This window comes from Oryx dammah, unplaced genomic scaffold (genome assembly GCF_014754425.2).
Source record: "Oryx dammah isolate SB20612 unplaced genomic scaffold, SCBI_Odam_1.1 HiC_scaffold_21, whole genome shotgun sequence".
Classification (NCBI taxonomy): domain Eukaryota; kingdom Metazoa; phylum Chordata; class Mammalia; order Artiodactyla; family Bovidae; genus Oryx; species Oryx dammah.
The window spans coordinates 15,263,977-15,290,959 of record NW_024070205.1 but is presented as its reverse complement, the minus strand read 5'-3'; the positions used below and the strand labels follow the sequence as shown (position 1 = coordinate 15,290,959).

At 44.0% G+C, this 26,983-nt stretch overlaps 1 protein-coding gene across 2 annotated transcripts in view; it reads left to right on the top strand.

Annotated features, from left to right (window-relative positions):
* CUNH1orf21 (chromosome unknown C1orf21 homolog) overlaps positions 1 to 22,063 on the top strand; it is a 241,633-nt gene extending 219,570 nt beyond the window's left edge. For both annotated transcript variants that reach the window (XM_040263813.1, XM_040263814.1), the window contains 2 exons: positions 1,556 to 1,616; positions 21,274 to 22,063. In XM_040263813.1, coding sequence (XP_040119747.1) covers positions 1,556 to 1,616; positions 21,274 to 21,312 — 100 coding nt within the window. In that variant the 3' untranslated portion in view covers positions 21,313 to 22,063. The remainder of the gene's footprint in view (positions 1 to 1,555; positions 1,617 to 21,273) is intronic.
* Positions 22,064 to 26,983: the final 4,920 nt, after the last annotated feature.

Below are 26,983 nucleotides of genomic sequence, written 5' to 3'. Positions count from 1 at the left end.
ATTGGAGCTTCAGCTTCAGCATCAGCCCTTCCAATGACTATTCAGGAGAGATCTCCTTCAGAATGGACTGGTTGGATATCCTTGCAGTCCAAGGGGCTCTCAAGAATCTTCTCCAACACCACAGTTCAAAAGCATCAATTCTTCACCATTCAGCCTTCTTTATGGTCCAACTCTCACATCCATACATGACTACTAGAAAGGATGGCAAAAATTAGATTATATACATGAAAGTGCCTTAGAACTGTGAAAGTTGATGCTGGTATCAGATATTTTCATTCTTTTTCTTTTCTATCAGAGCCGATATTATTTTAAATCTAGATCTTACACACAGGGGAAACCTCCTTTAAGCCTTATTATCTGTCATGGGAGGCCTGAAGGGTTTCCAGTCACTCGTGCCCCTTTCCATGGCCCCTGCAGGGAATGTCAGGTAAGGTTGCCTACCACACCTAGACGAGAGCGGAAGAGGCTCTTCCAGAGCCATTCCCCCCCACCCCCGCCCCCAGCCACTAAACCAGTAGGCACTAATGTCAAATGAGAGAAATGCTGGATCATGTGTCTCTCACCCCAGCATCCTAAACCTCCTGGGAACACCCACAACTCTTTGCCAGGTAGAAACTACTGTCATTAAGACCATATTGCCCCCAAGTCCTTCTCCTCACATCCATGATCTCTGCTCTCCTTACCGTCTTAGTTTTGCCCCACGAACCACACCCATCTCACTGAGGATACTGTTAAATAGCAAATAATAGGGAATCAGGGCAAGGGCTGCTCCGACATGCCTCCCCACTTACTCCACATTACAGTGGAATTTCAGTTCCAAAAAGGCACATTTGCTGTCACCAGTATCAAAGATGTTTAGGGGCAAGGTCAAGTTCTTGGCTCGTCTGCAGGCAGCACACAGCCATACAGTCAGCTAAATACCATGCTCACACCTTTGTAAAATACACATTTTAATATTATAATTAGGATATGTTTTTTAAAGAATCTTTTTAAAAATATCTATTTATTTTATTTTTGGCTGCACTGGGTCTTAGTTGTGGCATGCGGGCTCTTCCTTGTGGAGCACAGACTTAGTTGCCCCATGGCATATGGGATCTTAATTCCCCGACCAGGGATCGAACCCACGTCCCCTGCATTGGAAGGCGGATTCTTAACCACTGGACTGCCAATGAAATCCCAGGATGTATTTTCTTGTTATACTTACACACAGCATTGAAATATGCCATGTGCTGCTTACCTGTGCTTTTTGTTTTAATTATAGATGTATATCCGAAGGAAAAAAAGTGGGCACACACCTCCCAGTAACACCAACATAAATAATATGTACACTGAAAGGAAATTGTGTTCCTTAAGTTGTAGAAACTGATAGGCTATTATGAAACACATTTGTAGGATTACTCTCATGACATTTAGCCTTAGTATGATTTCAGAGCACTTCAGTGGAAAAGTCTGCAAAAAATAAAAGACTGCCCCAAAGTTTAGACACTCGGCATTTTTCACCTGAGGAAACTGGGAAACATTGAAAATATGCACTTAACTACTCTTTGTTTTTCAGCATGCACATCTCTGAAAGCCAACAAGAATTCTTCAGAATGCTGGATGAAAAAATTGAAAAGGTAAGAAGTGAAGTAACTGCATATTTCAAGGGGAATGTTGCCTCATGAGTTAAGAGTAACAATGTTCTGGTGTCTGTGGTACAAAGCTGTTCTTGCAAGGGGGTGGTTAGAATTAACAGCAGTCACCCCACACACACAACTCGGAAGGTGGCTGTGAGAAGGGTTAATGTATGAATGAGCTTGCCAGGATCCTGGGCTACCGCTGATCTTTCACTGAAGCGTGGAAGCTCAGTGAGACTGGTGAGAGCCTTTGCCTGAACAGTGTTGCTATCATTGTGTATTGTCCACGCCGATCCCCTGCTCCGTTCTCAGGTTGCAGGCAAGGAGGTCCTTAGTGCCTGCTTGCTACATGCCCAGTGCTTCTCTGACTTCTTTACAAACGCCACAAACATGTTGCAGTCAATACCTGCTTGAGGGAGCTGGCCATGAGACAAGTAACACGTGCATTTTACAGACAAAGAAACTGAGGCTTAGAATGCCTGAGTATAACTTAGCCAGGTTTGCAAAGCTAATAGCAGTAGAGTTAGAATTCCAGCCCATGTCTGTCTGACTCCAAAGCAGAACCTCCAAGTCACTTCTCCATACGGGGTGTAGATTTTATAATGACGGGAAGATTCAAAGTTGATCCATGTGGAAATTTAACCCATATTTACGCTCTCAGAGTGCCATATGCAAATCAACTGAATGAAGAGTAGAGTATGGTAATCATTACAGGTTTGCATGCTCATAGAATTTCAGTTTTTCACTGCAGGGAGTGAATTTTAAATGCTAAATTCATACATCTGAGAACTGTAATTTGAAAGCCTTATTCTAAAGAAGAGTTAAATTCTAAATTCAGAACATATCCCAACTATGGTTAAGGCATCACCGACCAAGTTTACTTTTGAAATGTTTTCCATTTTAATTTTTATTTCTTTTTTATAGTTTGTAGTCCTTGAGTATTTCTTCATGAATTCCTAGGTTATGTATATATCAGTCAGTGGAAGAGAGTGAAGAAGGTCTTAAATTCATCTGTATTTCAGTAGCAGACTCCACTCTGAGGTAGACCCCTGCCCCAAAAGAATCATTATAAAATTTTCTAATGCACCATTTAAAGACCAGCATATATTACCAATGTAAAAACTAGAAATGGGTAATGAATTAAAATAATAATTTAATCTATAGTGTTCATTGGCTGTGCTCACATACTTATTTGAGTATATCTTTTTCTTTTTTACTTTCAGTGAAATTTTAGCTTATGCATGACTTTTTAGATTGAAAACATCATCTAAGAATAATTAGCAATTTTTACATATTGATTCAAAAGCTGACTAACTTGCCAATAACATTTTGTTTTCAGTAAAGAGAAACCTAAAAAGAAATATTTTGTTCCCACTCTAATGGTGAAGATTTTTTTTCTCTGTTTGGATTATTTCTCCTGCACTAACATTTTGGCAATAAAAATATATGCTTATTAGTTAGAGGTAATCTGCAAAAATTGAAACCTGAATCGTAAGTTATCTTTTTAAGCAACATTTACAAACCCTGACAAAGTGTTGAAAATGATCTAATTTCTTTCCAGTGTGTCTCCATAATTGAAATTCTACCTCTTGTTACTCAAAACTGAAATTCATTGTTCTCATCTGGAATTCAATTTCCTGTCTACTTTGCATCTAAGGTGTAGACAATCATGTGTTTAGTGCAACAAAAGCAAAGTTTATAACTTGATCATTTGTTTGGTGTAACTTTCCTTGGACAAAGGAGCATTTGTAGATTCAGCATATACAGTGTTCCCACTATATACTGAACACATTCATATTCAAAAAAGGAGCGGTTATATAATCTGTGATAATTGCCCAGTTACAGGATTCTAACGGAGTTTTCTATCAACTCTGAGCCAAACTTTCCTGTTTCTCCTGCCTTACCTAAAGTTCATCCTTCTGAATTTTGTGAATATGCTATCCTTTGTATCATCTAAACATTAAGCCTCCCTCAAATTAAAATTTTTCATCATAATGTATATGTTTGGCTTAATATAATCTTTGCAATAGTTTATATAACCAAAATTGGAAGTTACATTCTTGTAAACTATTTTGCTGACTCTTTACCATTGCTGAATATTTCTTTGCTCCAACTAGCATGTGGACAACCATAAATGCAATTCAAAACTATTCTTTAGGTTTTGTGTTGTTGTTTAGTCGCTAAGTTGTATTCAATCCTTTGCGACCCCATGAACTTCCACGTCCCTGTCCTTCACTATCTCCCGGCATTTGCTCAGACTCATGTCCATTGAGTCGGTGATGCCATCCAACCATCTCATCCTCTGTCACTCCCTTCTCCTTTTGCCTTGAATCTTTCCCAGCATCAGGCTCTTTTCCAGTAAATCAGCTCATCTCATCAGATGGCCGAAGCATTGGAGCCTCAGCTGTAGCTATGGTCCTTCTAATAAATATTCAGGGTTGATTTCCTTTAGGATTGACTGGTTTGATCTCCTTGCAGTCCAAGGGACTCTAAAGAGCCTTCTCCAACACTACAATTCAAAAGCATCAGTTCTTCCGCACTCAGTCTTCTTTATGGTCCAGCTCTCACATCCATTGATGACCACTGGAAAAACCATAGCTTTGACTAGGTGGGCCTTTGTCAGCAAAGTATGTCTCTGCTTTTTAATACATTGTCTAGGTTTGCCATGGCTTTTCTTCCAAGGAGCAAGCGTCTTTTAATTTCAAGTCTGCAGTCACTATCCGCAGTGATTTTGGAGCCCAAGAAAATAAAACTTGTCATTGCTTGCACTTTTTCCAAATTTATTTGCCCAGAAGTGATGGGACCAGATGCCATGATCTTAGTTTTTTGAATATTGATTTTCTAGCCGGCTTTTTCACTCGCTTCTTTCACCCTCATCAAGATGCTCTTTAGTTCCTCTTCACTTTCTGCCATTAGAGTGGTGTCATCTTCATATCTGAGGTTGTTGATATTTCTCCCAGCAATCTTGATTCCAGCTTGTGATTCATCCAGCCCAGCATTTCACGTGATGTATTCTGCATAGAAGTTAAATAAACAGGGTGACAATATACCACCTTGAGGTACTCCTTTCCCAGTTTTGAACCAGTCAGTTGTTCCATGTCCAGTTCTAACTGTTGCTTCTTGGCGCACATACAGGTTCTCGGGAGACAGGTAAGGTGGTCTAGTATTCCCATCACTTTAAGAATTTTCCAGTTTGTTGTGATCTACATAGTCAAAGATTTCAGTGTAGTCAATGAAGTAGAAGTAAATGTTTTTCTGGAATTCCTTTGCTTTCTCTATGATCCAATAAATGTTGGCAATTTGATCTTTGGTTCCTCTGCCTTTTCTAAATCCAGCTTGTACATTTGGGAGTTCTCAATTCACATACTATTGAAGCCTAGCTTGAAGGATTTTGAGCATAACCTTACTAGCATGGGAAATGAGTGCAATTATCCAGTAGTTGGAACATTCTTTGTTATTGCCCTTCTTTGAGATTGGAATGAAAACTGACCTTTTCCAGTCCTGTGGTCCCTGCTGAGTTTTCCAAATTTGCTGACATATTGAGTGTAGCACTTTAACCGCATCATCTTTTAGGACTTTAAATAGTTCAACTGGAATTCCATCATCTCCACTAGCACTACCTTTCTTTGTTTTATAGGGTTGACTTAAAAAATTAAACTCATGCTGAAAATTGGAGTCATTCTGAAAGGGCTTGATTTTTGAGACTTAATTTTTCTCTGGATTCCTTTTTTCTTCCTTAAATTGTTAAGAAGCAAAGCTGAGTGAATCTGTAATGATTTAAACCTGCCCTTCCTTGATTCATCCTTTGTATTTATTGAATGTCTCCGGGGCATGATACCTTTGAGCTCTCCTCTCCATACCAAAAGAAATCTCTGCTCTGTCTCCTCAAGGTATATGCAAAAGTACCATTGATATAAGATGATATTTACTGTGAAATTTAGTATGGATGACTCTACTTCCCGAGTGGCATAGTGGTAAAGAATCCACCCGCCAGTGCAGGAGATGCAAGAGATGTGGATCAGGCAGATCCCCTGGAGGAGGAAATGGCACCCCACTCCAGCATTCTTGCCCAGAAAATCCCATGGACAAGGACCCTGGCAGGCTACATGGGGTCGCAAAGAGTTGGGCACAACTGAACGTGTGTACGTGCACGCGCACACACACACACACAAACTTCCGAAAGAATCATGGTGCCGAGCTGCAGTTTACTTTTGCACCCCAGCTGGGCAAGCAGTGTTGTAAGAAGTTATCGGTGACAAAGAAAAGCAAGGAGCAAAAATGAATTAATTATTTAGCACTTATGAGTACCAGGCATTATGCGATGACTCGGGATTGAAAAACAGGAAATGGGGGATACAAAATAAGTAGGAAGCAGTCCCTTGCCTTGAGGAGCTCAGTTCTAAAAGCAAATGTCTTTGAAAAGGTAATTATTTTAACCATGGAGTCCTTCATCCAGCACCCCTACCTCCAGTATCACTGTGAGTCAGGTGTTCCTTTATTGAATGCAAACATTTCAGGAGTCCAGTGCTGAAACTTGAGGTCTGTGAACCAGGTAGTTGGGACATCTTTGGCCACTTGACACCATTTTACTCTGCTGGCATGAGGAAAGCAAAGGCACTGAGCTGCATCTGAAGATGACCACGGGAGAGATTTTTATCAGGGGACCAATGAGAGTTCTGCTGCTGCTAAGTCGCTTCAGTCGTGTCCGACTCTGTGAGACCCCAGAGACAGCAGCCCACCAGGCTCCCCCATCCCTGGGATCTTCCAGACAAGAGTACTGGAGTGGAGTGCCATTTCCTTCTCCAATGCATGACAGTGAAAAGTGAAAGTGAAGTCGCTCAGTCGTGTCCGACTCTTCACGACCCCATGGATTGCAGCCCACCAGGCTCCCCCGTCCCTGGGATTCTCCAGGCAAGAACACTGGAGTGGGGTGCCATTTCCTTCTCCAATGCATGACAGTGAAAAGTGAAAGTGAAGTCACTCAGTCGTGTCCGACTTCGCGACCCCATGGATTGCAGCCCACCAGGCTCCCCTGTCCCTGGGATCTTCCAGGCAAGAGCACTGGAGTGGGGTGCCGTCGCCTTCTCCAATGAGAGTTCACAGGAGCATTATAACCTCTGATGTACATTTCCTTTTCCTTTTGGAAAGTAAAAATCCTGTGAAAAATGAGAGCACCTCATTTATCTTTACCTCATTATTTTTTACAAGTACTTACCTGTTATTCTGTGACAAGCTGTAGTTGTGCCTGACAATTCGCAGGCTCCTGAATCTTATGTAAAGTGATGACATTTGCCTAGTATTGCATCTTAAAGAAAATGACGGTTCACTGCAGAGGAAGATAATGATTTTAAACTTGTCTTTCAGTATAATCAGAGGAGAAAGAAGAGATCTATATTATTAAAACGTGGCCCTGTGGAGGGGTTTTTGAATATGATACCAAAGACAGATCACATCAGATTTTAATATACGCTTTCTAAAGTACATTTAAATTTACTTGTAAGAAGAAGAAAAAGTAAATACATTTTTTAAAGTATCTGCCTTTAGAGTATCTTTTCCACGCAAACACAGGGATTTATATTTTGCTTTAGGAAGATATAAGAACAGCAGCCAATGACTGGGAAATCTTTTGCCTTCTGAAAGAGAACCCTGAATATTAAATAAAGAATGTCTTCTCGGCACAGAGCTATTTGCATCTCGTTAGTTTTCCTCATGCAAGGCATCTTAAGCTTTGCATCATGGGCATCTTTTGGGAGTTTTGTTAAAGTTATAAAAACACTCCCTATAAAAAGGCACATGCTATCATATACACAACATTCTGAAGTAAAACTTTAGAGTTTATATCTCTCTGGAGCCTGTCCTTGGTCCCCAAGCAAAGAACCTGTACATTTCACTGGTATGCTTTGCTCAGATCCAGGGCCCGATGACACCCATGAGCACCCATGAGTCTCATCAGCATCTCGTCTTATTCATGTGTATCTCTGACTTAAAATTAGGAAACCAAGCACAGATTAACTCCAACACAACCCTGTCTGCTTCCTCTCTCATCTCCCTTCTCTTTGAAAATAGCTCATAGTACTTCACCACCCCCGCCCATGCGTGAGCCATCAGTGTGCCACTGTACTTCACATATTCCTGTACAATTTTAAGACTCTGCCTCTGTTGACCAGAATTATTTAATGTGACATTTTGAGGAAATGTCTGAGAAAGAGCAGCGGGTGGATTTTAAATCAGCTGATTTTTAAAGATGTTTATCTGTAGATCTATTGCAAAATCATTTATACTCAGAAAATGTTTGGGTTCTGGAAATGGCCTGAGTTCCTTGACCCCAGAACTAATTGGTGAGAAAGATCATGATAAGTCTGCACTTCTAAATTTATTTCAAGGGCTCCTTTTCTTAATATGTCAGAACTCTGTTATGAATCAGTGTGTCGCAGATCAAAAGGTGTTTGCTTTCCATCTGGTGAAGAGATTGACTTGTGTGTAATTATGAACTGTGATTTGGGGTTCTATGTATAAACTCCTCCTGTAGTAGAGAGTTTAACCTCAGAGCTGCTATAGATCGAAGATAATGCCTGGCACCTGCAGGTGATGATAGGTTTTACTTTCAGCTGGTGCATTTAAAGGTTTCCTCAGTGCCAACAGTGATGAGAAACATAGGACTGTTTTATCAAATCCTGAACAATGTCACCCGGCCTGGCCCATGTGTACAGATGAAGTCATAGCTTGTCCCTCCCACCCAGCTTGCCAATTTTGGTGACAACCCGGACCTCCAGCACTGGCGAAAAGATGCTCTTGGCGGCCTGAGTATTTTGGAAGTGGGCTGGGCTATCGATATCGTTGCATTAAACAGTTCCTTGCTCCACAGGAAACACAACAGGGCCCTGCTTTTGCTAATTACCAAACCATTCCTATGTCTCCTTTCCCTTCATCCCCCGCCTCGCCTACTCTCTGCCCTGTATGCATCTTGCCTCATTCATCGGCCAAATTAAAGCTGTAACTACAACGGTAAGGACGTGACTCAGCCCTGTTTTGTTTCTCTCCCTACTGCATAGCTTTATGCAGGTGACTTCTTACTTGAATTCAAGTTGAAATGTACCACGTACGTGCCTGCGTGCTGTCACTTCAGTCGTGTCTGACTCTTTGCGACCTCGTGGACTATAGCCCGCCAGGCTCCTCTGTCCATGGGATTCTCCAGGCAAGAGTTCTCGAGTGGGTTGCCATTTCCTCCTCCAGGGGATCTTCCCCACCCAGGGATCGAACCTGTATCTCTTCCATCTCCTGCACTGGCAGCGGGTTCTTTACCACTCGCGCCACCCGCTTAGTCACGGTGGTAACATGGTGCAGGAACCACTGGTGATGTGTATACACACTGTGGGCTTTGAGGACCCCCTTTTTCCCCAGCATCCCAAGTAGCTACTAGTCATGGGGGACGCGGCCAAGGAAAATAAAGCGGGCGGCGAGCCTAGAAGAAATACGGCACAACCAGTCTCCACTCACTTTCTTTTTTTCTGGAGGGCTTGATTTTCAGAGAATTCTTGAGGTTCTATCAGCCTGACACCTGAGGGAGTAGCAAAGGAGAGAAGAGTACAGGTTCCAGAACAAGGGAGTACAAGAATGCAGACAAAACCCATGCCTTTTTTATGAATGCGGTGAGGTTGACGGTGCTCTGAACTCACCAGCAACATGGGGCACAGCTAGTGAATGGTGCCATTTTGCTGGGCATTCAAGGGAAGACCGCCCAAGAAGCCACTCAGCAGGGAGACAGTGATGCAGGCTTGAGTAATTTTCTTGCCTTGTTCCCTTTTGGCTTCTCCTTCCCATCCTCTTCCTCGGCTGTCTGTTTCCCTTCCTCCCCATGGCTTTTCCACTCTTCACCTTTAGCAGCCAGGGGACATTGCTTTAGCCACGCAGAGAACACTCGGGGACAGAGAGAGGAGAGTGCCAACCTCTGTAACTGCTGATGTTTTATTTAAGAATCTCGAAAAGGACTCAAAGCATTACATAGATGGTACCCTAAGGATGAACACTGGACCTCGTTCATGTTTGTTTCCCTCAAACCTAGCAGAAGGCCTAGCAGAAGGTTAGAACGTGTTCTCCCCAGCCGTGGGCCCAGGACACCCACTCCTCACTGCGCTCTGGGCCTTCTCTCCCTCGTATCCGGCTCATTCACTGCTTTGTGCCTTCTGCGGGCAGGGACCTCCCATTCGTACCTGCAGTCCTCTTCCTGGCCAAATGCATGTGATCCCCATGCCTTTCCTCACCCCTCTGTGTAGGAAGGAAGGAAAGGAACCAGCTTGTCATACTCTCCTGTCTCTGGTTGGCTAGCCCATGGAGCAGGAAGAGGGTCAAACTCAATATTCTCCACTCTCTCCATCTGTGACTGGGTGGGCCAGTCACCATCCATTAGGCCTCGGTGGAGGATGGGAGGTAGGTGAGGGGATAAGGAGAGGTTGCTGGGTTCTCTAATCCAGTAAGAACTCTGATTCTCATTGACCAACTGCTCTCAGTTAAAAACTGTAAGGAAAGGAGGTATGTGCTTAGCTCCCCAAACCTCTAGCCATGTTCAAAACAAATTCTAGGGTATGAGCAATTTTTTCAGAACAAAGAGCTCTAAAGTTTGTCTGGAAGGCACATGTTTTTCAAGAGATACATCAGGGCCCAATGGCTAAGGCTCTGCTCCCAATGCAGGGAGGTTCTATCCCTGGTCAGGAACTAGATTCCACATGCCATGCCACAACTAAAGATTCTGCATGCCTCAATGAAGATAGAAGACCCCATGTGCTGCAGCTAAGACCCGGTACAGTCAAATAAATAAAATAAAAAAAAATTTAAGGCATATGGGTTGAAATCTCAGACTTGCTAAAGCCATTGTCCTGAAGGAAGTGAATCTTAAAGGAAATAAATGTATGAGGCTTCGTGTCCTACAGGAAGTGAATCCTAGGGGGAACCCATGAGGCTCCAGTCCACCAAGTACCTTCTCCTGGCGAGGGGCGAGGGGGTGGTATTGAAATCTTAACTCTTAATTGCTGCTGCTGCTGCTGCTAAGTCACATCAGCCATGTCCGACTCTGTGCAACCCCTTAGACAGCAGCCCACCAGGCTCCCATCCCTGGGATTCTCTAGGCAAGAATACTGAGAATAAACTAATTGAAGACATCTCTTTGAATTAAATCCATCAAGTGACCTGGAAATTCTTCTGCAAAAATACCACAAATTTTAATAGTGTTTCTTTTTATCATTGTGAGGAATCAGGTATAACCGGGGAAATTGTTATAATATTAAGTGAAAAAAAATTTTAATTGTGTCTTATCATAGGACTGAAACTATTTAAAAATGGCACACATATGGTCAGAGATTTAAGTGAAACTTTGAAAGCGTTCTGATTTATTAGGAAGATAGGTTTCCAAGAAAATTTTTTAATTTAATTTCAATTTTGATTGATGGTTTTCTTATAAAATAAGAGCAATTTTATAAAATGGCCTTTTGGAGAAGTCTGGCCTCATCTGGAGAGAAATCTTTCTTAAAATGAAAATTGTATCTGCTGTTTGAGCTCTTAGGAAGAGGGCCTCTGAACCCACTGATGATAATTGTATTTTCTGTACAAGAGTGGGCAGAATACAGCCTATGGGCCAAATCTAGCCCACCAGACAAGCACGGCTTTTATGTGTTTAAATGGTTGAAGGGAACAAAATGCAGAATAATGTTTTCTGATATGTGAAACATTATGTGAAGTTCCAACTTCAGTGTCTACAAATAAAGTTTTATTGGAACACAACCATGTTGTTTCTTTTACTTTTATCTTCTTTTGCATTTATGGCTGCCTTCATGCTTATAGCTGCAGTAGACTTGCATCAGAGACCCTTTGGAATGCAAAGCCTAGAATATTTACTGTTTGGCCCTTCACAGAGAAAGTCTCTAATCCCTGGCTTAAGACATGGCCCAGGGACATGGCATCCCGAGTCCTGTATCCTTGCTTTTCTCTGTCCTCAGTCTTGCTCACCTCCTCATGGGGAAAGAGCATCATTGAAGTCACCTGAGTGCCAAAATCCAACAAAACTTGAGAAATAGTTCCCTTACAGTTTCTAAAATATCCTCCTTTTTTGCCAGTAGAATGAAGATCTGGGTTTAAGAAACACTTCATGCGTGCTTGCTCAGTCGCTCAGTCGTGTCCCAACTCTTCGTGACGCCGTGGACTGTAACCCACCAGGCTCCTCTGATCTTAGGATTTCCCAGATGGGAATACTGGAGTGGGTTGCCATTTCAAGGGATCTTCCTGACCCAGGGATCAAACCCGAGTCTCCTGAGTCTTCGGTGTTGGCAGGTGGATTCTTTACTACTGAGCCTCTTGGGAAGCCCAATAAACACTTCATGGGGGTTTTAAAGCTGTTTAGTTAATACATTCTCTCTTGGAAATGAAAAGGTCAGTCTACTAGGATTCTTGTCACTGTGCTTGTTATCACGGTAATCATTCCTATATATGGTCAAAGAAGCAGTCAGAGGCTGTCATACTCCTCCCATTCATTACTAACGAGATCTTTTTCCAACTGAAATAATAACGCGTGAGTCTAATTAGAATAAAGCTCATTAGAAACAGGCATGGCCATTAATGCCTCGATTGATTTTTCTAATGAAATAAGCCGGGGGAGGAGACTTGAACAGCGCAGCTAATTATGTCTGCTTTTCTTCGGCATTACCTCAAAACTTGTTATAAATTGCTGTTGGGCTGTAAACGAAAATGCTGCTGAAACCCTCCCTGGTTGAAGAGGCGCTGACACTTGCAGCCCCAAGGAAGAGGTGGGGGCTTGTGGGGGCATCCGCTCGTGGCCCACAGCCCTACAGGAGGAGGAGTGAACAGCAGCCCCTGGGGGTGGCCCGCGTTTCACTTTTCCACCCTTTCCCGTCTCCTCCGCATCATCTTTGTTCTGGATTCTGGCTGGTAGTTCACAGATGCTCAAGCTGTGGAATGCAGCATTCAGGGCCCTGCATTCTTGGTTCAAGGACAGAGCTTAAATGTCAAGATTCCCACAGACACTTAGACTCAAAGTTGCTGCTAGATGGTGATACATGGGAAGATGTTGACGGGAAAAGGTGTTTGATGGACAGAGAATCAGGATGGCCCATTAAATTCTGCACCACAATACAGCTGGGGCAATTGTGTTTCATTAATCAAGACATTCTTTAGTGCCCAGAAAGCCAGACCATTCCCCAGTGCAAGGTAGAAGGCTTCCAAAGAAGGATGACTGAGTCAAGGAACAGAAACTCAGTAAGCCCATGATTAGGAAGAGAGAGGAGGAAGATGAATCATGTAAAGGGAGCAGGCAGGAGGTAAGAGAGTTAACATAATGCACAGGCCAGAAACCTACAGAGGTTGCCAGTGTCCTTCAGAGAGGTGTGGGGAGAGGAGGAGGAATTCTTCATTTGTCAGCTAGCCTGCTTTATGATGAGCTCAGCAACGCATGTGCTGTGCTATGCCAAGTTGCTACAATCATGTCGAACTCTTTGCGACCCCATGGACTGTAGCCCGCCAGGCTCCTCTGTCCATGGGATTTTCCAGGCAAGAATACTGGAGTGGGGTGCCATGCCCTCCTCTAGAGGATCATCCCAACCCAAGAATCAAACCAGGGTCTCCTGCTCTGCAGGCGGATTCTTTACCATAGGAGCTACCAGGGAAGTCCTAACAATGCGTGCTTCCATACAAAAATGAGCCTTGTTAAAGCAGACTTCTCTGAACTGCACGAGGATTCTGTTAACTGTTCAAAAAGACAAAGATGAGAGTGCAGTTCTCCTAGGTTCCCATACTCTGCTGCTCTCCCCAGGCGCTGCTTCCCAGTGAAGTCTGTTACTTTATCAGCAAGATAAAAATCAAAGATGAATAAGGGACATGCAGTGTTCTGCACCCTGTAGTAAGGGAAACAAACATTTGGGCTACAATTACTATAAGGCGTGGTGGTGGGATGGAAGGACCACCGAGAGGGGAAAAGACCAAGTCTCCCTAGAGCTCTTACTTGATGATGTTGGAACGTGATCGTAAGACTAAGTAGCTACTAAGTGAAGGCGGGGGCTTCGCTCTCATACTCCCTCCTCCTCAGCCTTCTCTTGCTGTGCTGTGCTTAGTTGCTCAGTTGTGTTGACTCTGCGACCACATGGACTGTAGCCCATCAGGCTTCTTTATCCATGGGGATTCTCCAGACAAGAATACTGGAGTGGGTTGCCATGCCCTCCTCCAGGGGACCTTCCCAACCGAGGGATCGAACCCAGGTCTCCCGAACTGCAGGAAGACTACTGTCTGAGCTGCCAGGGAAACCGTCTGAGTTTTAGTAAATTTACTAAACTGTGTGACCATCAGTACAACTCAGTTTTAGAACATTTCCATCACATCAGTAAGATCCCTCCTGCCTGCTTACAGCCAGTCCCCTGTCCTACCTCCAGCCCCAGGGAACCAATCTGTATATATATATATTTTAATGTATCTAGGTTTTATCATTGCTATTAATTAACAGTAGCAATGATTGCTGTAATAAGGGTATGGACAATTTTTTGAATCATAACACATATTACAAACTACTTTCCAAAGCAGCCATACCATTTACAAGGCTATAGAGTTGCATTTCATTGTGCGCTCTCAAGAATTTTTAAATAGTATCTAATTGTTTTTTCCTCTGTATTTTTTGATGACAGAAACAGACCATTCTTTTATTTGTGTGTTTACGGACTTAATTTGTTCTGAATGGATTTCCACTTTGTGCCCTTCCCTCTTCCTGAGATCCTCTTAGGTTAATTTTTTATTGGTATGAGCTTCTCATATAACTTGTCATTTACATATTGTATGCTGCTGGTATTTTCCCCACTGAGGTTTGCCTTTTTATTTTATTCTTTTTTGATATATGCAAAGGTTCATTTTTACATGATCAAATATGTCCATCTTTTTGTTTTTCTTTGTGATCTTTGTCCATGCCTTTGAGGCTGAGAGTTATTTCCCTCTCAAGAGCTTTGACAGAAGTTCAGTTTCATGTTCTGTTTTGTCTTAAGAATTAACACATTGTTTCTCTTGGAATCTGTCACTTCTGGTGACCTCCTTTGTCAAATACTTAACTCTTAGCTATTTTAGGCTGTGTTACTAGGATATCTGATTCTGTGCCAGTGGTTTTTTTGATGGGTGCACTAAGAGAAAGAGAAAACTGACACATATGCAGGAGAGGGAGACCTGGGCGGAAACCTTGTTATTCGCAGGTAATGGACCAGGGGGTGCTATCAGTCTGGGAGGACCCAGCCTCCCGTTGCTAAGGCCCCGAGTCTGCCATTCTGTGGAAGTTACAGGGAGGCAGCGTTTGGGCTCAGCTCTTGAACACTTTCATGGGCAGCTTGGGAAAGTATCTGACATATTCCAGTGAAAAAGAGGAGGCTCCCTGCCCATAATGTGGTCATTGGAGGTCTGTTCCATGTTAGGTGCGAGGTCAGAGAGGAAGACCTCCAGGTCCTCTTCCAACTCCAGAATCTCAGATCTCTCTAGATACTGTTCCTGCTTTCATTTATTCAACAAATATTTATTGAGCATCTAATATGTCACTGGCGCTCATCTAAGCCCTGGGGATGCAGCAGGGCAGAAAACAGTTTCTGCCACTGGATACTTCTCTTCAAGGGGAAGACAGTCAGTAAAGAAACAAATGCATTTATTCCTAATGTCAGGTAAAGATAGGCAGTATAAGTAAAAATGAAGCAGAGTAAGAAGAGCTGTTTTATGTTACGAGCTCAGTGAAGACAATGAGGTGACATTTGAGCAGAAGTCTAAACAAAGCAGGGGCTTCTCTGATAGCTCAGTTGGTAAAGAATCCACCTGCAATGCAGGAGACCCTGGTTCGATTCCTGGGTCAGGAAGATCCACTGGAGAAGGGATAGGCTACCCACTCCAGTATTCTTGGGCTTCCCTTGTGGCTCAGCTGGTAAAGAATCTGCCTGCAATGTGGGAGACCTGGATTTGATCCCTGGGTTGGGGAGATCCCCTGGAAAAGGGAAAGGCTACCCACTCCAGTATTCTGGCCTGGAGAATTCCATGTACTGTATAGCCCATGGGGTCGCAAAGAGTCAGACACCACCGAGCAACTTTCACTAAACAAAGCAAAGTAACGGATGGGGTCTGAAGGCAGGAGGAGTCAGCCAGAAGGGAGAAGGAAGGAATAGCACCCAGGCCCTGAGGCACCACTTGTGTGAGGCCCTGAATGCAGAGAAGCAATCCAGCGGTGAGCCCAATTTCTCACATAGTCAGTTTATTAACAGTTGTATCTGCTGATCTCATTTTTCAGTATCAAAAGAGCTATAATTTATTAATTCCCATGTGCCAAGCTTTGCTGATCACCTATGTGTAATGACTGCTAAGTCTCACAACAGCACTGCAAGCTAGGTCCTCCTGTCCCTGTTTTACAGAAACGAGCTCACTGCTTCCTCTTGGAACTTTCATCTTGGTCCAGACTGCCCCACTGGGGAAATACTCAGTTTGCAGCTGTCTGTTACATGCTCAGTGTGTGCGGATTAGGCCAAATGCACACACGTCTATAGAGAAGAACTAGAGACTTCTGGGATAAACTCATACTGGAAACTTGACAGCCAGCCCTAGCCTATTTGCCTACTTAATTTGAGGAGAAAAAGTACAGTAGACACTTAGGAGGAATAATTCCTTTATTTGAAGTCAGTCTCTGAGCTGGTCCTCTTTAAACTAGCAGAATATAACATCATGACCATGCCCTTTCCTTCACTACACTATAATATTGCTAATTGAAAGCCTAGACCTTTCAACAAGTAGAAAATCCTTATCCTAGAACCTTAGAAATGTAGGAGTTGACATAAACTTCCAGTTTCCAAGAAAATCATGCAGACAATTGAAGCGGACATGGAAAATACACAGAGTAAGGGTGTGGTCAGGGAAAGTGTTAGTTGCTCAGTTGTGTCTGACTCTTTGCAACCCTGTGGACTGTAGCCCACCAGGCTCCTCTGTCCATGGAATTCTGCAGGCAAGAATACTGGAGTGGGTAGCCATCCCCTTCTGCACGGGATCCTCCCGATCCAGGGATCGAACCTGGGTCTCCTGCAGTGAAGGCAGATTCTTTACCATCTGAGCCGTGGTAGGCAAAACCTCCTTAAAATTTTTTTGAATCTGCACCACATGCCCCTCTGCTTTTTCAAACAACCCCTCCTTGTCAGCATCATTGTGAGTTTCCATTCTTCACGCTGTGGGGGCCTCGTGGGGACCTGGCTCTGTAGCTTTCAGTGTATCCTTTGCACAAGGGTAGAATTGTGTCTACCAGCCCCTAATTCTGGCTGCATAAAGCGTCTCTACAAAGACTTCCATTTTGTCGTCCCTTTGAGGGGAAAGGGCATGCTTTGGGCTGAGAGAATTGCTGTGTAGCTCCCACACCCAGCTCACTCTTGCTTCCTGTCTTCGACAGCTGAAGGTTTTAAGGTTCTCTTTTTAGCACAGTTCTTTAAAACTTTAAGTGAGATGTGAAGTCACGTTACAGTAACAAGCTCCCTATCTTGCCCAGGGGAGCCGGCGTGCAGGTGGGGTCCCATGGGATGCTGAGATGGGGCTGCCTCTGTAAGTTTTCTCAGGTTCCCCTTAAAATGACACTTGGCCATATGGGAGCGCTTACTCTCCATGTTTTTTATTTCCAAGTTTTCTATTCATAAAATAATTGGTTCTCAGAACTGCTGACAGGTGAAAATAACAAAAATATAACTGATTTGAATTTAATTTGAATTTAATCTGCTCATACAGTCATTAACAAAAGAGGCAAGGATTCTGGGCTTTGCGAAGATTTCCCCACAAGTAACAGCGCACAGGACTCACCTACTTTGCAGGGTTGGTGTGAATCACCAATGAAATAGTGTCTGCAAAGCAGCTGATGCCATTTTCTTTCTCCTTCTCATAGTCAAAATAATAATTTCAGAGGAGCAAATGCTAGGAAAATGAAAGTTGCTGCTCGGGGTTGACACAGAGGGTTTACAGAGATTTGTCACCCAAAAGGGGGTACATTCTTTTTTGCATAGAATGATAGATTCTTTAAATTCTAAAGTGCTTTAACAATTTTCAAAATTTCACAGACATGATTTCATGTAATGTCATAATAATCCTTTTTTCCCTCTACCCCTTAAAAGAGGGCACTTTCTTATGGTAACAGTATTCTTGGAGGGTCTGAAACACTCCCTCTGCATAACCCTGTAACTCATTTACAGAGCTGGAGACTGCTTTATCATTGAGTACACTAGTTCATGTGTGTGTCTGTCTGTCTGTCTGCCTATCATTGCATCCAAGTCCTTCCTTGTGGATGAGGTGCCCTCTGAACCCCACATTGGCCAGCTGGGCCTTTGCTCTGATTGAGGCTTCATAAGAAGGGAACGGACCTAGGTGTCTGTCATAGAAGCTTTATTGGAGCGCATGGAATTCTGGTCCATCTGGGGTGCAAGGTTGAGGTGGCAGGAAGGGTTCCCCGACACCTGGCAGATTACCATTTGTGATGACAGTTCACATCCCCCATCAGCCACAGGAAGGTGGTCCCTAATCTCCTGCCATGGCCTGAACAAACATGGGGTTCAGCAGCAACAGTAGTAATAACAGAAGCAGCTGATAGTTATTGACCACCTGCTAGATACTATATTTTTCCCTCTGATCCTGATCACACCCCAGTGAGACAGAGACCATGATTATCCCCAGGGTGTCGAGGCCCAGCGATGTGCCCAGTGTCACATAACAGTGTGTGTGTCCACATACACGTGGGGAGAGTCATCTTTCCTTCCCTCATAAAACCTCCATGGAAACTCCGCGAGTCCACTTTCCCCTCCACCCACCCAGCACCCACCCGCAGGCCTGCTCTCTGCACCCAGTGAGTTGTTTCTGATAGCTGTGGGTGTGTCCCATTTCCCACAGTGGAGACTAAACCCCCCCACGCTCCGGGTCCATGAGGACCCCCTAGCTCCCCACCGTGCGGCTCAGGGAATGTCTCCGGGGTGGTCAAGGCCAACAACAGCTGGCATCTGCTGGGGCAGCATCACCAGGGAGGCGTCGGGAAGAAGACTGCTGAGTGCACGCTTCTTTTGTCAGGATTGGTCACCCTGCCCAGAAGACATTTTCATACAACAAGTAGAGCAAGCCTAGAGATGACACCAGGTTCAAAACCTCTGCCAGGAGCAAGGGTGAGAATTGACAGTGTGATAGAAGAAGCCAGTGGTGACTCATCCAACGAGAACAAGCCATCTGGGGCCAGTTAGCATGGGGACAGGCCACCCTCATGCTTTCACAGGCCCTGAAGACTTCATCATGTAGCAACGTTTTACTTATCAAACACACGTGTATTTGTGTGTGACACATACAACATGTATAAAGTTATGTGCCAGGCAGGACCGAATCACTCTATTATTAACTCATTTAATCTTTAGCAGCCAGGTAAAGTTGGTACCATTGTTATCTTTGTTTTACAAATGAGTAAAGTGAGATGTAGGGAGATAACGTACTCAGAGTTAATGTCACAAAGCCAGGATGACCACCCAGCCAAGTGGTACAGCCATGCACTATGATGATGCTGAAATATTAAGAGAATGTGAGCTACTTCCTAAACAGTATTGTGACAAAGAAACAAACCATGCATTTGAGAAATAGTTGTATGCCAACTTATTATTTTCTTTATGTTTTAGATATGTTTGGGAATAAGCCTATTTATTTAGACTTATTTAGAAATAAGTATTTAGAAAATTTTATTTTTTGTAGGTATTTAGAAAGTTTCATTTTTAAAGGAACTTGTTTCCCCCACAAATGGAAAAATGTAGTGTGTATTTAAAAAGAAAGAGGTTGGGACTTCCCTGGTGGTCCAGTGGTTAAGATTCTGAGTTCCCAATGCAGGGGGCGTGGGTTCGATCCTTAGTTAGGGAACTAAGATCATACATACCACACAGTACAGCCTAAATAATAATAGTAATTTAATTTCATTAAAGAGCTCCATCTCTCCCCACTGCTGCTAAGCCAGTTTTTTTGCCCCTGCCCCTAGCCATGGTCAAGCCCCTCCCCATACGTTTCTCCCATCCTTGTCTAGGTTATGGGGAGGCTTGGATGAGAAGCACTTTAGACAGTCAGGACATGGCTCCCACTTCTGTTGAGAAGAAGACGTGGCCTATGGTCACTTATACAAAACCCTAAGATATTAGCACAGGATGTTTGCAGAGACCAAACCCCAAATACCACCCATAAGAAAGTTAAAGATGTGTGCATGACCTGCCAAAGACTGGATGTTGTGTAAAAGCTTTATGACTTTAGAAAACTTCTGGGACTCTCTGGGCTTTGCTTTTCTCATCTTAGAAATGGGAGATGGGACCGTGCATGACACCTAGGGCTGTGGTGGCAGAATAAGCCACCACAATAGTACTTGAAAAGTGCTAAACGTGGTACCCAGCATGTACTCACCAAACTTGAGCATCGCGTGATGTTCACTGTTCACAGCTCTGTGATCCAGGGGTCAAGGGCTAAGTCCGGCTGAGTCAGTGTGATTGTCACCCCAGGAAATCAGAAACAACAAACAGACACAGACTGAAAGTAACTGGAACTCGGTCACGTTAATAGCCTCTCTCAGGAGGCAAGGCCCCTGTCATCCTACATGTACCCTTCCCAGCCTCGGTTACTGAGCCTCTTGTTCTTCGGACACCCTTGTATCTTTCCAATACATTCCTCTTTTTTTTTTTTCTTAAAGAAAGAAAGGAAGTGGTCAAAGATATAAATAGTATGGATACGTGACTTTATTCAAAACCCTTATCTGTGACACTGTGAGACAGGCAGGGCAGAGACTTATTCCTGTGCTCTGTGAGGGATTACAGATCACAGAACTGTGTGCTTTGACCAAGACGGTCAGTGATGGGACATGAGGAACTTAAATCCCAGACCTAACTGTGCCTTCACAGACTACATACCCTGCTGGAGAGAGGACGATATATGTTCAAAAGCAGCAACTGGATGTCGTTCTTAAGCCTTCAAGTAACCTGTTTTGTATAAGTTCTGGGCTTGGAGATGCAGCTGTGGAATGCTAGCAGCCCTGGCCCTGGGAGAAAGGGTCTTGCTCACTGTTCTCTGTGTTTTCTCCTGTTCATGACAAACTGGTCTCCTGAATGGATCATCCATTTGGTGATTATGTGGTGAAAGGCTGAGTCTTGTCTGTGCCTGGAATAATATAAATCCTTACCAATACAAAGTGAAGTGAGTGAAAGTGGCTCAGTCATGTCCAACTCTCAACCCCATGGAATATACAGTCCACAGAATCCTCCAGGCAAGAATACTGGAGTGGGTAGCCTATCCCTTCTCCAGGGGATCTTCCCAACCCAGGAATCAAACCAGGGTCTCCTGCATTGCAGGTGGATTCTTTACCAACTGAGCTATCAGGGAAGCCCTACCAATACAAAACAAAGGCTTATTAGAAGTTTGGTAAAACTTCGAAGCGACGATGTATATACGGTTTACAAGTTGGTCAATGTGTATTTATGACTTACATACCTGATGCCCAGCAGTCACTGATGGAGCCTGGGTTTCATTGTAGGGAGACAAACTGAGAAGATGGATTGCAGGTAACTTTCTCAAGCTCTGCTTTGAATTTCTCATTCACATCTTATTCTTTTCTTTTCCTCTCAAGGGTCGAGATTATTGTTCGGAAGAAGAAGATATCACATAGCACCAATCCTACCAGTCAAACCGGGAGCTACTACTGTGTAAATAGGTTACACCCCAGTTGAAATCTTTGCAAAGGTTGGTTCTCTTCAGCGAACAGCACTATAGCAAAAGAAGATCGTTCCATATCGTATGCCCCATTAAATTACAGTGTTTCTTAATGAACTTGCAAAGGAATATTGCTAAAAACAAAAACTGTTATCGAACTTTCTTTGTTGCTGCTAGTTAAAACTTGTTGCAACTTTTCACTTCTCTCAGTGTCCAGGTCTGCAGCAAAATTCTGCAATTTCACCTTAAAGATACTGTTGGTTTTACAGATGCTCTCCAACCTATTTTCTAAAAGATGAGGTAGTGGTGAACTCAGATATCCAACTTCTATTCTAGACTGGTTCCGCTTCTAAGACAAGCGCCTCCTTCCCCCTCCCTCCTCCCTGCCTCCCCCAGCAGTCCAGAGCCTTGCTTCTCACTGGCAGTGTTGCGCTTTGGAGATGGGATGGTTGCTATGGCAAGCCTAGTTTCTCTGCTAAGAAGAAGTAGAGACGCTATTATCAATTCCAAGCATGTCGTGACATGACTCCTGGAAGTGACATAGGAGTGAGCAGCAGGTGGTTTCATTTCCTGGGTCTCTTAATCAAAGATCAAGCTTGCAACATCAGTTTTGCTCAGATGCAGACGGAAGTGTGATCACAATCATTTTGAATCCCTCTTGCCCACTTTTTTTTCTAAGAAAATAAACATTTTACTGTTTTTATGTATCCTTGTCTTCTCCCATTCATCCAGCTCAGTGTTTTATGATGATCCTGGGTGCGGAAGCTGAGTCCTCCTAGCAGTGGCACCTTCATGGCTCCCTACCATCCCATGTACAACCCACCACGCAAGCTCAGTGCTGGCAGTGGTCAGAGGTGATGAGGGGGACACACCACAGCTTGTTAGGAGGTCCTGAAACCACCCCCTTACCTTTCACTTTGTCAGCAAATAAACCACCCTACTTCCTAATCCCCTCCCTTCAAGATGTCACGTGAGCCTGGCCACTTCCGTTCTGTCGTTGGCAGCACTGGATGGTGCCGTGTAAGGCGTTTGCCGCCTGGAAAATGTAGTATTCCATTGACACTGGTGATGATTTCCAGAGATGCGAGTGCCAAAGCCCCGGGCCGTAGTGGGGGACGTGAACTGTGGGTTTGGTAGAGTTTATTTTTCCATATTCTATGAAGAGAATGATCTCTTCTCAAAGACAGAAGTAATATTTTTAACATATGTTGTCACAAGTAAATAGCAATCAAAAGGAGAAAATAACTTTTGTATTTTTTTAACACATCCGATAGCTTTGACGAGAGTTCTCTTTGTTACTTTTGGGGGAGGGCACCCTGTTCAATGCCACGCCAGCAGTCCAGGATTGGATTTGTTCCACACACACACACACACACACAAATAAAACACAGAAAAAGCACTGTATGTTTCTCTTTGTGGGGTTATGAACACAAAAGGCCTCACTATCAGCCACTCTACTGCCCTCCGAAGGTGGGTAGTTAATACGTTCTGGGTAGTCAAGAGGTTACCTGCCACCAGATAGACTAGGAAGCTTAGTGTAGTCTTGCTGTGAAGACAAGCCTTGACTTGAAAATCCATCCATATAGCTGATAGCACCACTAATGTGTCTGAGGAGAAGTTCCTTATCTCCTTTTGGACCCAGCAGCACACACCAAACATGAAGGCAAGGAAACTCAGTCAAGCACTAGAGAAAACGGACTCAAACGTTAGCAACAAAAGCCCTTCCTTCTTTCAGCCGGCAGCGGCAGCTATTTTGGGGAGCAGCTGTGGTTGTTACATAAACAGAGACGCAGCCAAAATTTCATGCTCTTTATCCTGCTTCAAGCAGAAAAAAATGCAGGGAGAGTTCAAGTCGCCTAGGGTTTTACATCCCCTCCCTTTGTATGGCTTTTTTGGCCAAGTGACTAAAATAGTTTTCCTCAACTGTAAACGGACTGCTGAGCCCCACCTCAGACTTGTGCCCCACCTCAGACTTGTTCACTGTTCCAAGAATGACCTTTTCCCGAGATCCCTTGCTCTTATCAAGCAAGAATGAAGCAGACACTGAACGCCTTCCATGCGGTGTCTCAGATAGTGTCTTCCCAGAAAACCACCACCTTCAACCGAGATGAAACATGCTCATGTCCTTTTTCTCATGTTTAACATTTTGGCGTGATACACATACACAGAACCACATGTCCCTTGGAATCTGATTTTTGAGGGTTTCAAGTGTCGTTTCTGTGAACCAGTGGCTTTTCACCGGGGTTCTGTCCTCTGGGTTTAACACTGGCTACCTCGCTGATGTGCAAAAGTCATTTCACCTGCAGACAGATGTGGTACACTTAGATCTGAGAAATGGGGTGGCCGAGCCGGTTGGCATGAAATGCTTGATTATGTTAGCAACACTCAAAACTGTCTGTTTTCCATTTGTCGGTTTTAATCATAAAATTGTCAAGTGATTTGTGTTTGTATTTGATTTTTTTATGCCTTCTGAAAAGGTCTAACGCAAAAACCTGTTGCCTTTCTCCCTCCTGCCCCGTGTATGTGAACTTTAAGCACACTGTCTCAGATACAATGAAAAAATAATCTGGAAGCTAGTGCTTCTGCTGGCTGTTATCTCTGAGGCCTCAGGGAGATGGAAGGAGGGAGGGAGGGAAAGGGCCTGGCGGAGGGAGGTAGAAAAAGGATGAGAGATGGACCCAGGAGCATTTAGGACAGAGCAGGTCGAGGGAATGGCCGTGGGCCGGGTAAGATGCAGGATCCAGCTGTTTAGCGGCCAGCGGGCAGGGCGGACTGTCGGCAAGATTTACTGCGGGATTACTCACGCCTTGTGCGCTCTGAGTTGTCGAATTGTAAAAGTTCAGCAGTCTGTGCGTAGCTTTCTTTTGGTTGGCGGAGATTTGGGATCACGGAGTACTGCTGTCATAATTGAATGCGTGTTTGTTGCTGGCTGAGAAGCTTAAAAAGAGGCTTTTTAACCTCAGTGATGCCTCCGAGCCCCGGGCTGGAGCTCAGGGCGGTGTTATGGTCTATTTAGGGACAAAGGAGGTACAAAGTCTGGGGACAGAAAACTAGGTCAGCCCTCAGACACAGCAGCGGCCGCCCCCTGGCCTGCTGGGAGACAGGTCTCTCTCTCGGCGTCTGCAGCGCCCAGGGTCTGAGGTCGGGCTCTGATGCCCAGACTGAGGAGGAACCTCGGTTCTTTAGTCCTCTGTGCGGTGTCAGCCTCCTCCACCTCGGTGTCGGGGGCTTCCCCAGGCTCCAGGGCTGCAACAGGAGCAGGCCCAGGGATGATGGCGCCCCCTTTCGGTCACAGTTTGTTATAACTTTGTCCTCTCAATTTCATTGAGACTTGCCTCTTAGGGGCCAGCCTCTCCCCTAAGCCTGCTAAGAGCAGAAATTATACCTCTTATGCAGTTTACATCAGTAGCCTATGAGGCCCCTTGGCATATTGATGGCAAGCCCTGCTTAGACATCGGCAAGAATTTAAAAGAGCATTTCCACGTCTACTGGTTTTAGAAAAGAAACTCATTAAGTATGTCAGTTTGATGGGAAGAAAAATTATCAAATTCTTAATCTAGGAAAATACTGACTCTAAATCTTGGACTCTGGGACTCATAAATTTTTTATGAAAGGCAAAACAATTGGCTCTCTCCTTCCTCCTCCCAACTCCATCATTAAAAAAAAAAGTATCAGATTACAATGTATAATTTTACATAAAATCTGCTTTCCCCTGGAAGCTGTGCTCAGAGCTTTCTTTCTTTGTACCTCGCAGAAATTAAACTTTTTGCTAAGTTGCTTAAAATCCTAGTAGAAGAATAAGGCCTGGTCAGGGAGAGGGGAGATATATTTAAAGGCATAATGAAAAGGTGGCTCGAAGCTGGAAGGTGGCTTCTCAGTGGCACAGGTGGATGACTGAACATGCCTTCCTGCCCTGCTCTCCACCCCAAGGTGCTTGTGTGAAGCTGGGTGAGGCAGTCAGCTTCCACACAGCCCAAGTCCCTGCCAACGACCTTTGGAATCTCATGGATGAGGTATACGAATTGCGTTTGCCAATGAATGGACATGTTTTTCCAAGGGGGGAAAATGCCCTTGACTTCAGTCACTTTTTTGTATGTCTCTGGAAGAGAGTCAAGTGCCATGGAAGAATATGAGGTTTGTGGGTAAATAGATTTACTTTTGTGAGAGACCTTAGGATGGGCTCACTAGTTATGCCGTGCTTTTCAGGAGACTCTTGTACCTTACCTGGGATCTAATCTAATCTTAGGGAAAGAGGAAAAGGAACTAACTTTTATTATTTAAACTCACTCTGTGCCAGATACTGTGCTAGGCATTTTTATAACTGTCTTGTCCCAATAATCCTGGGAAGTCAATCAGTTAGCCCCATGTTCTGAGTAGTGTATCTTAAGTGTAGAATGCATCTATCCAACATAAATGCCCATGTTGAAAGAAGGAAAGATGTCATTCAAGTGCTTTTCAAAAATTATTATTATTATGCCCTTTGCAACGTAACACTGTGAATACAACCCTTTGGGGGCATCTCCCTCTTCCAGAGTCTCCTGGGCTCATCACCAGCATGGTTTCCCCATGGGGAGTGTTTTCTTGGCCTTCCCATATCTGATGAGCGACACACAAACCAGGAGAGGCTAGCAGGGTGTTAGTGCCTGGAAGGAAAAGGCTTTGGGATTTTAGACACATCTCTCTCTCCTTGGAATACTTTCAGCATCTGGAAAAGAAGGCTGCTGTCTACAGTTAGGCGTCCGACGTGGCCAGAATGGGCTTTTGAGTGCTCTGATTTCTTTCCTGGGTCCCAAGTCTTGTTTCATCCCACAATGCATCCTTTGAAGAAAGTAAGAGAACCTGATCTCCAAAGGTGGAGGAAGGGCAATGCCTAGACCATTAACTTGAAATTCTTTCTTGTGGGCTAGGGTTTGGCATCTCTTTTTGATCTTTGGACTGGGAGCTGTGTGTTTCCCAGGCTAGTGTAAGCACTGAAACTAGATGCAAATCTCTTTCAAGACCTTAAATGTTTTAGATGGTCATGTAGTGACTTGGGTAGGCATTTAAATAATTTGTTCGAAGGTCAGAAGAGTCTGAGAACTCCCCAGAGTTCCTCTCCTTGCTTCTAAGGCACAACAACCTCTGAAGAAGATGATTCATGTCTCCGTAGCAACTGTTAAAGGTGCTGCCGAGAGGGGACCTGCCTCCACCCTCACTTTCTTAGCTTGAAAGAATCAAAGAGTTTCCTTGTGTCAAGGGGGTGCTATGTCCAGTTTTCTCATGAAAACTGTCCCCAAGATTCCTGCTTCTTTCTAACATGGTAGTTGTCAAAATCCTTTAAGATGGTGTCGGAACTGACTCTTATCTCTTGGAAGCCAGAGAAAAATTGCTTTAATTTAGCAAGATTCACCCCTAAACCAAGGCCCCATTCTAATACTGTCTTCCCTCTCTTCTCTGAATGCTCCCTTCTTTGCTTTCCAGGGGTTATTTTTAGCCCAAGCCTTTGCATCTGATTGAGTAAGACTTAGAGGCAGTAAAAATGAACGCCACAAACTCGAACTTGGCCAAAACTGCCTTAGGGTCCCTCAGGTTGGAGAATAGCTCTAGAATGTTGGAGACCACTGGGCTTGGACCCAAAAGTGATTGAA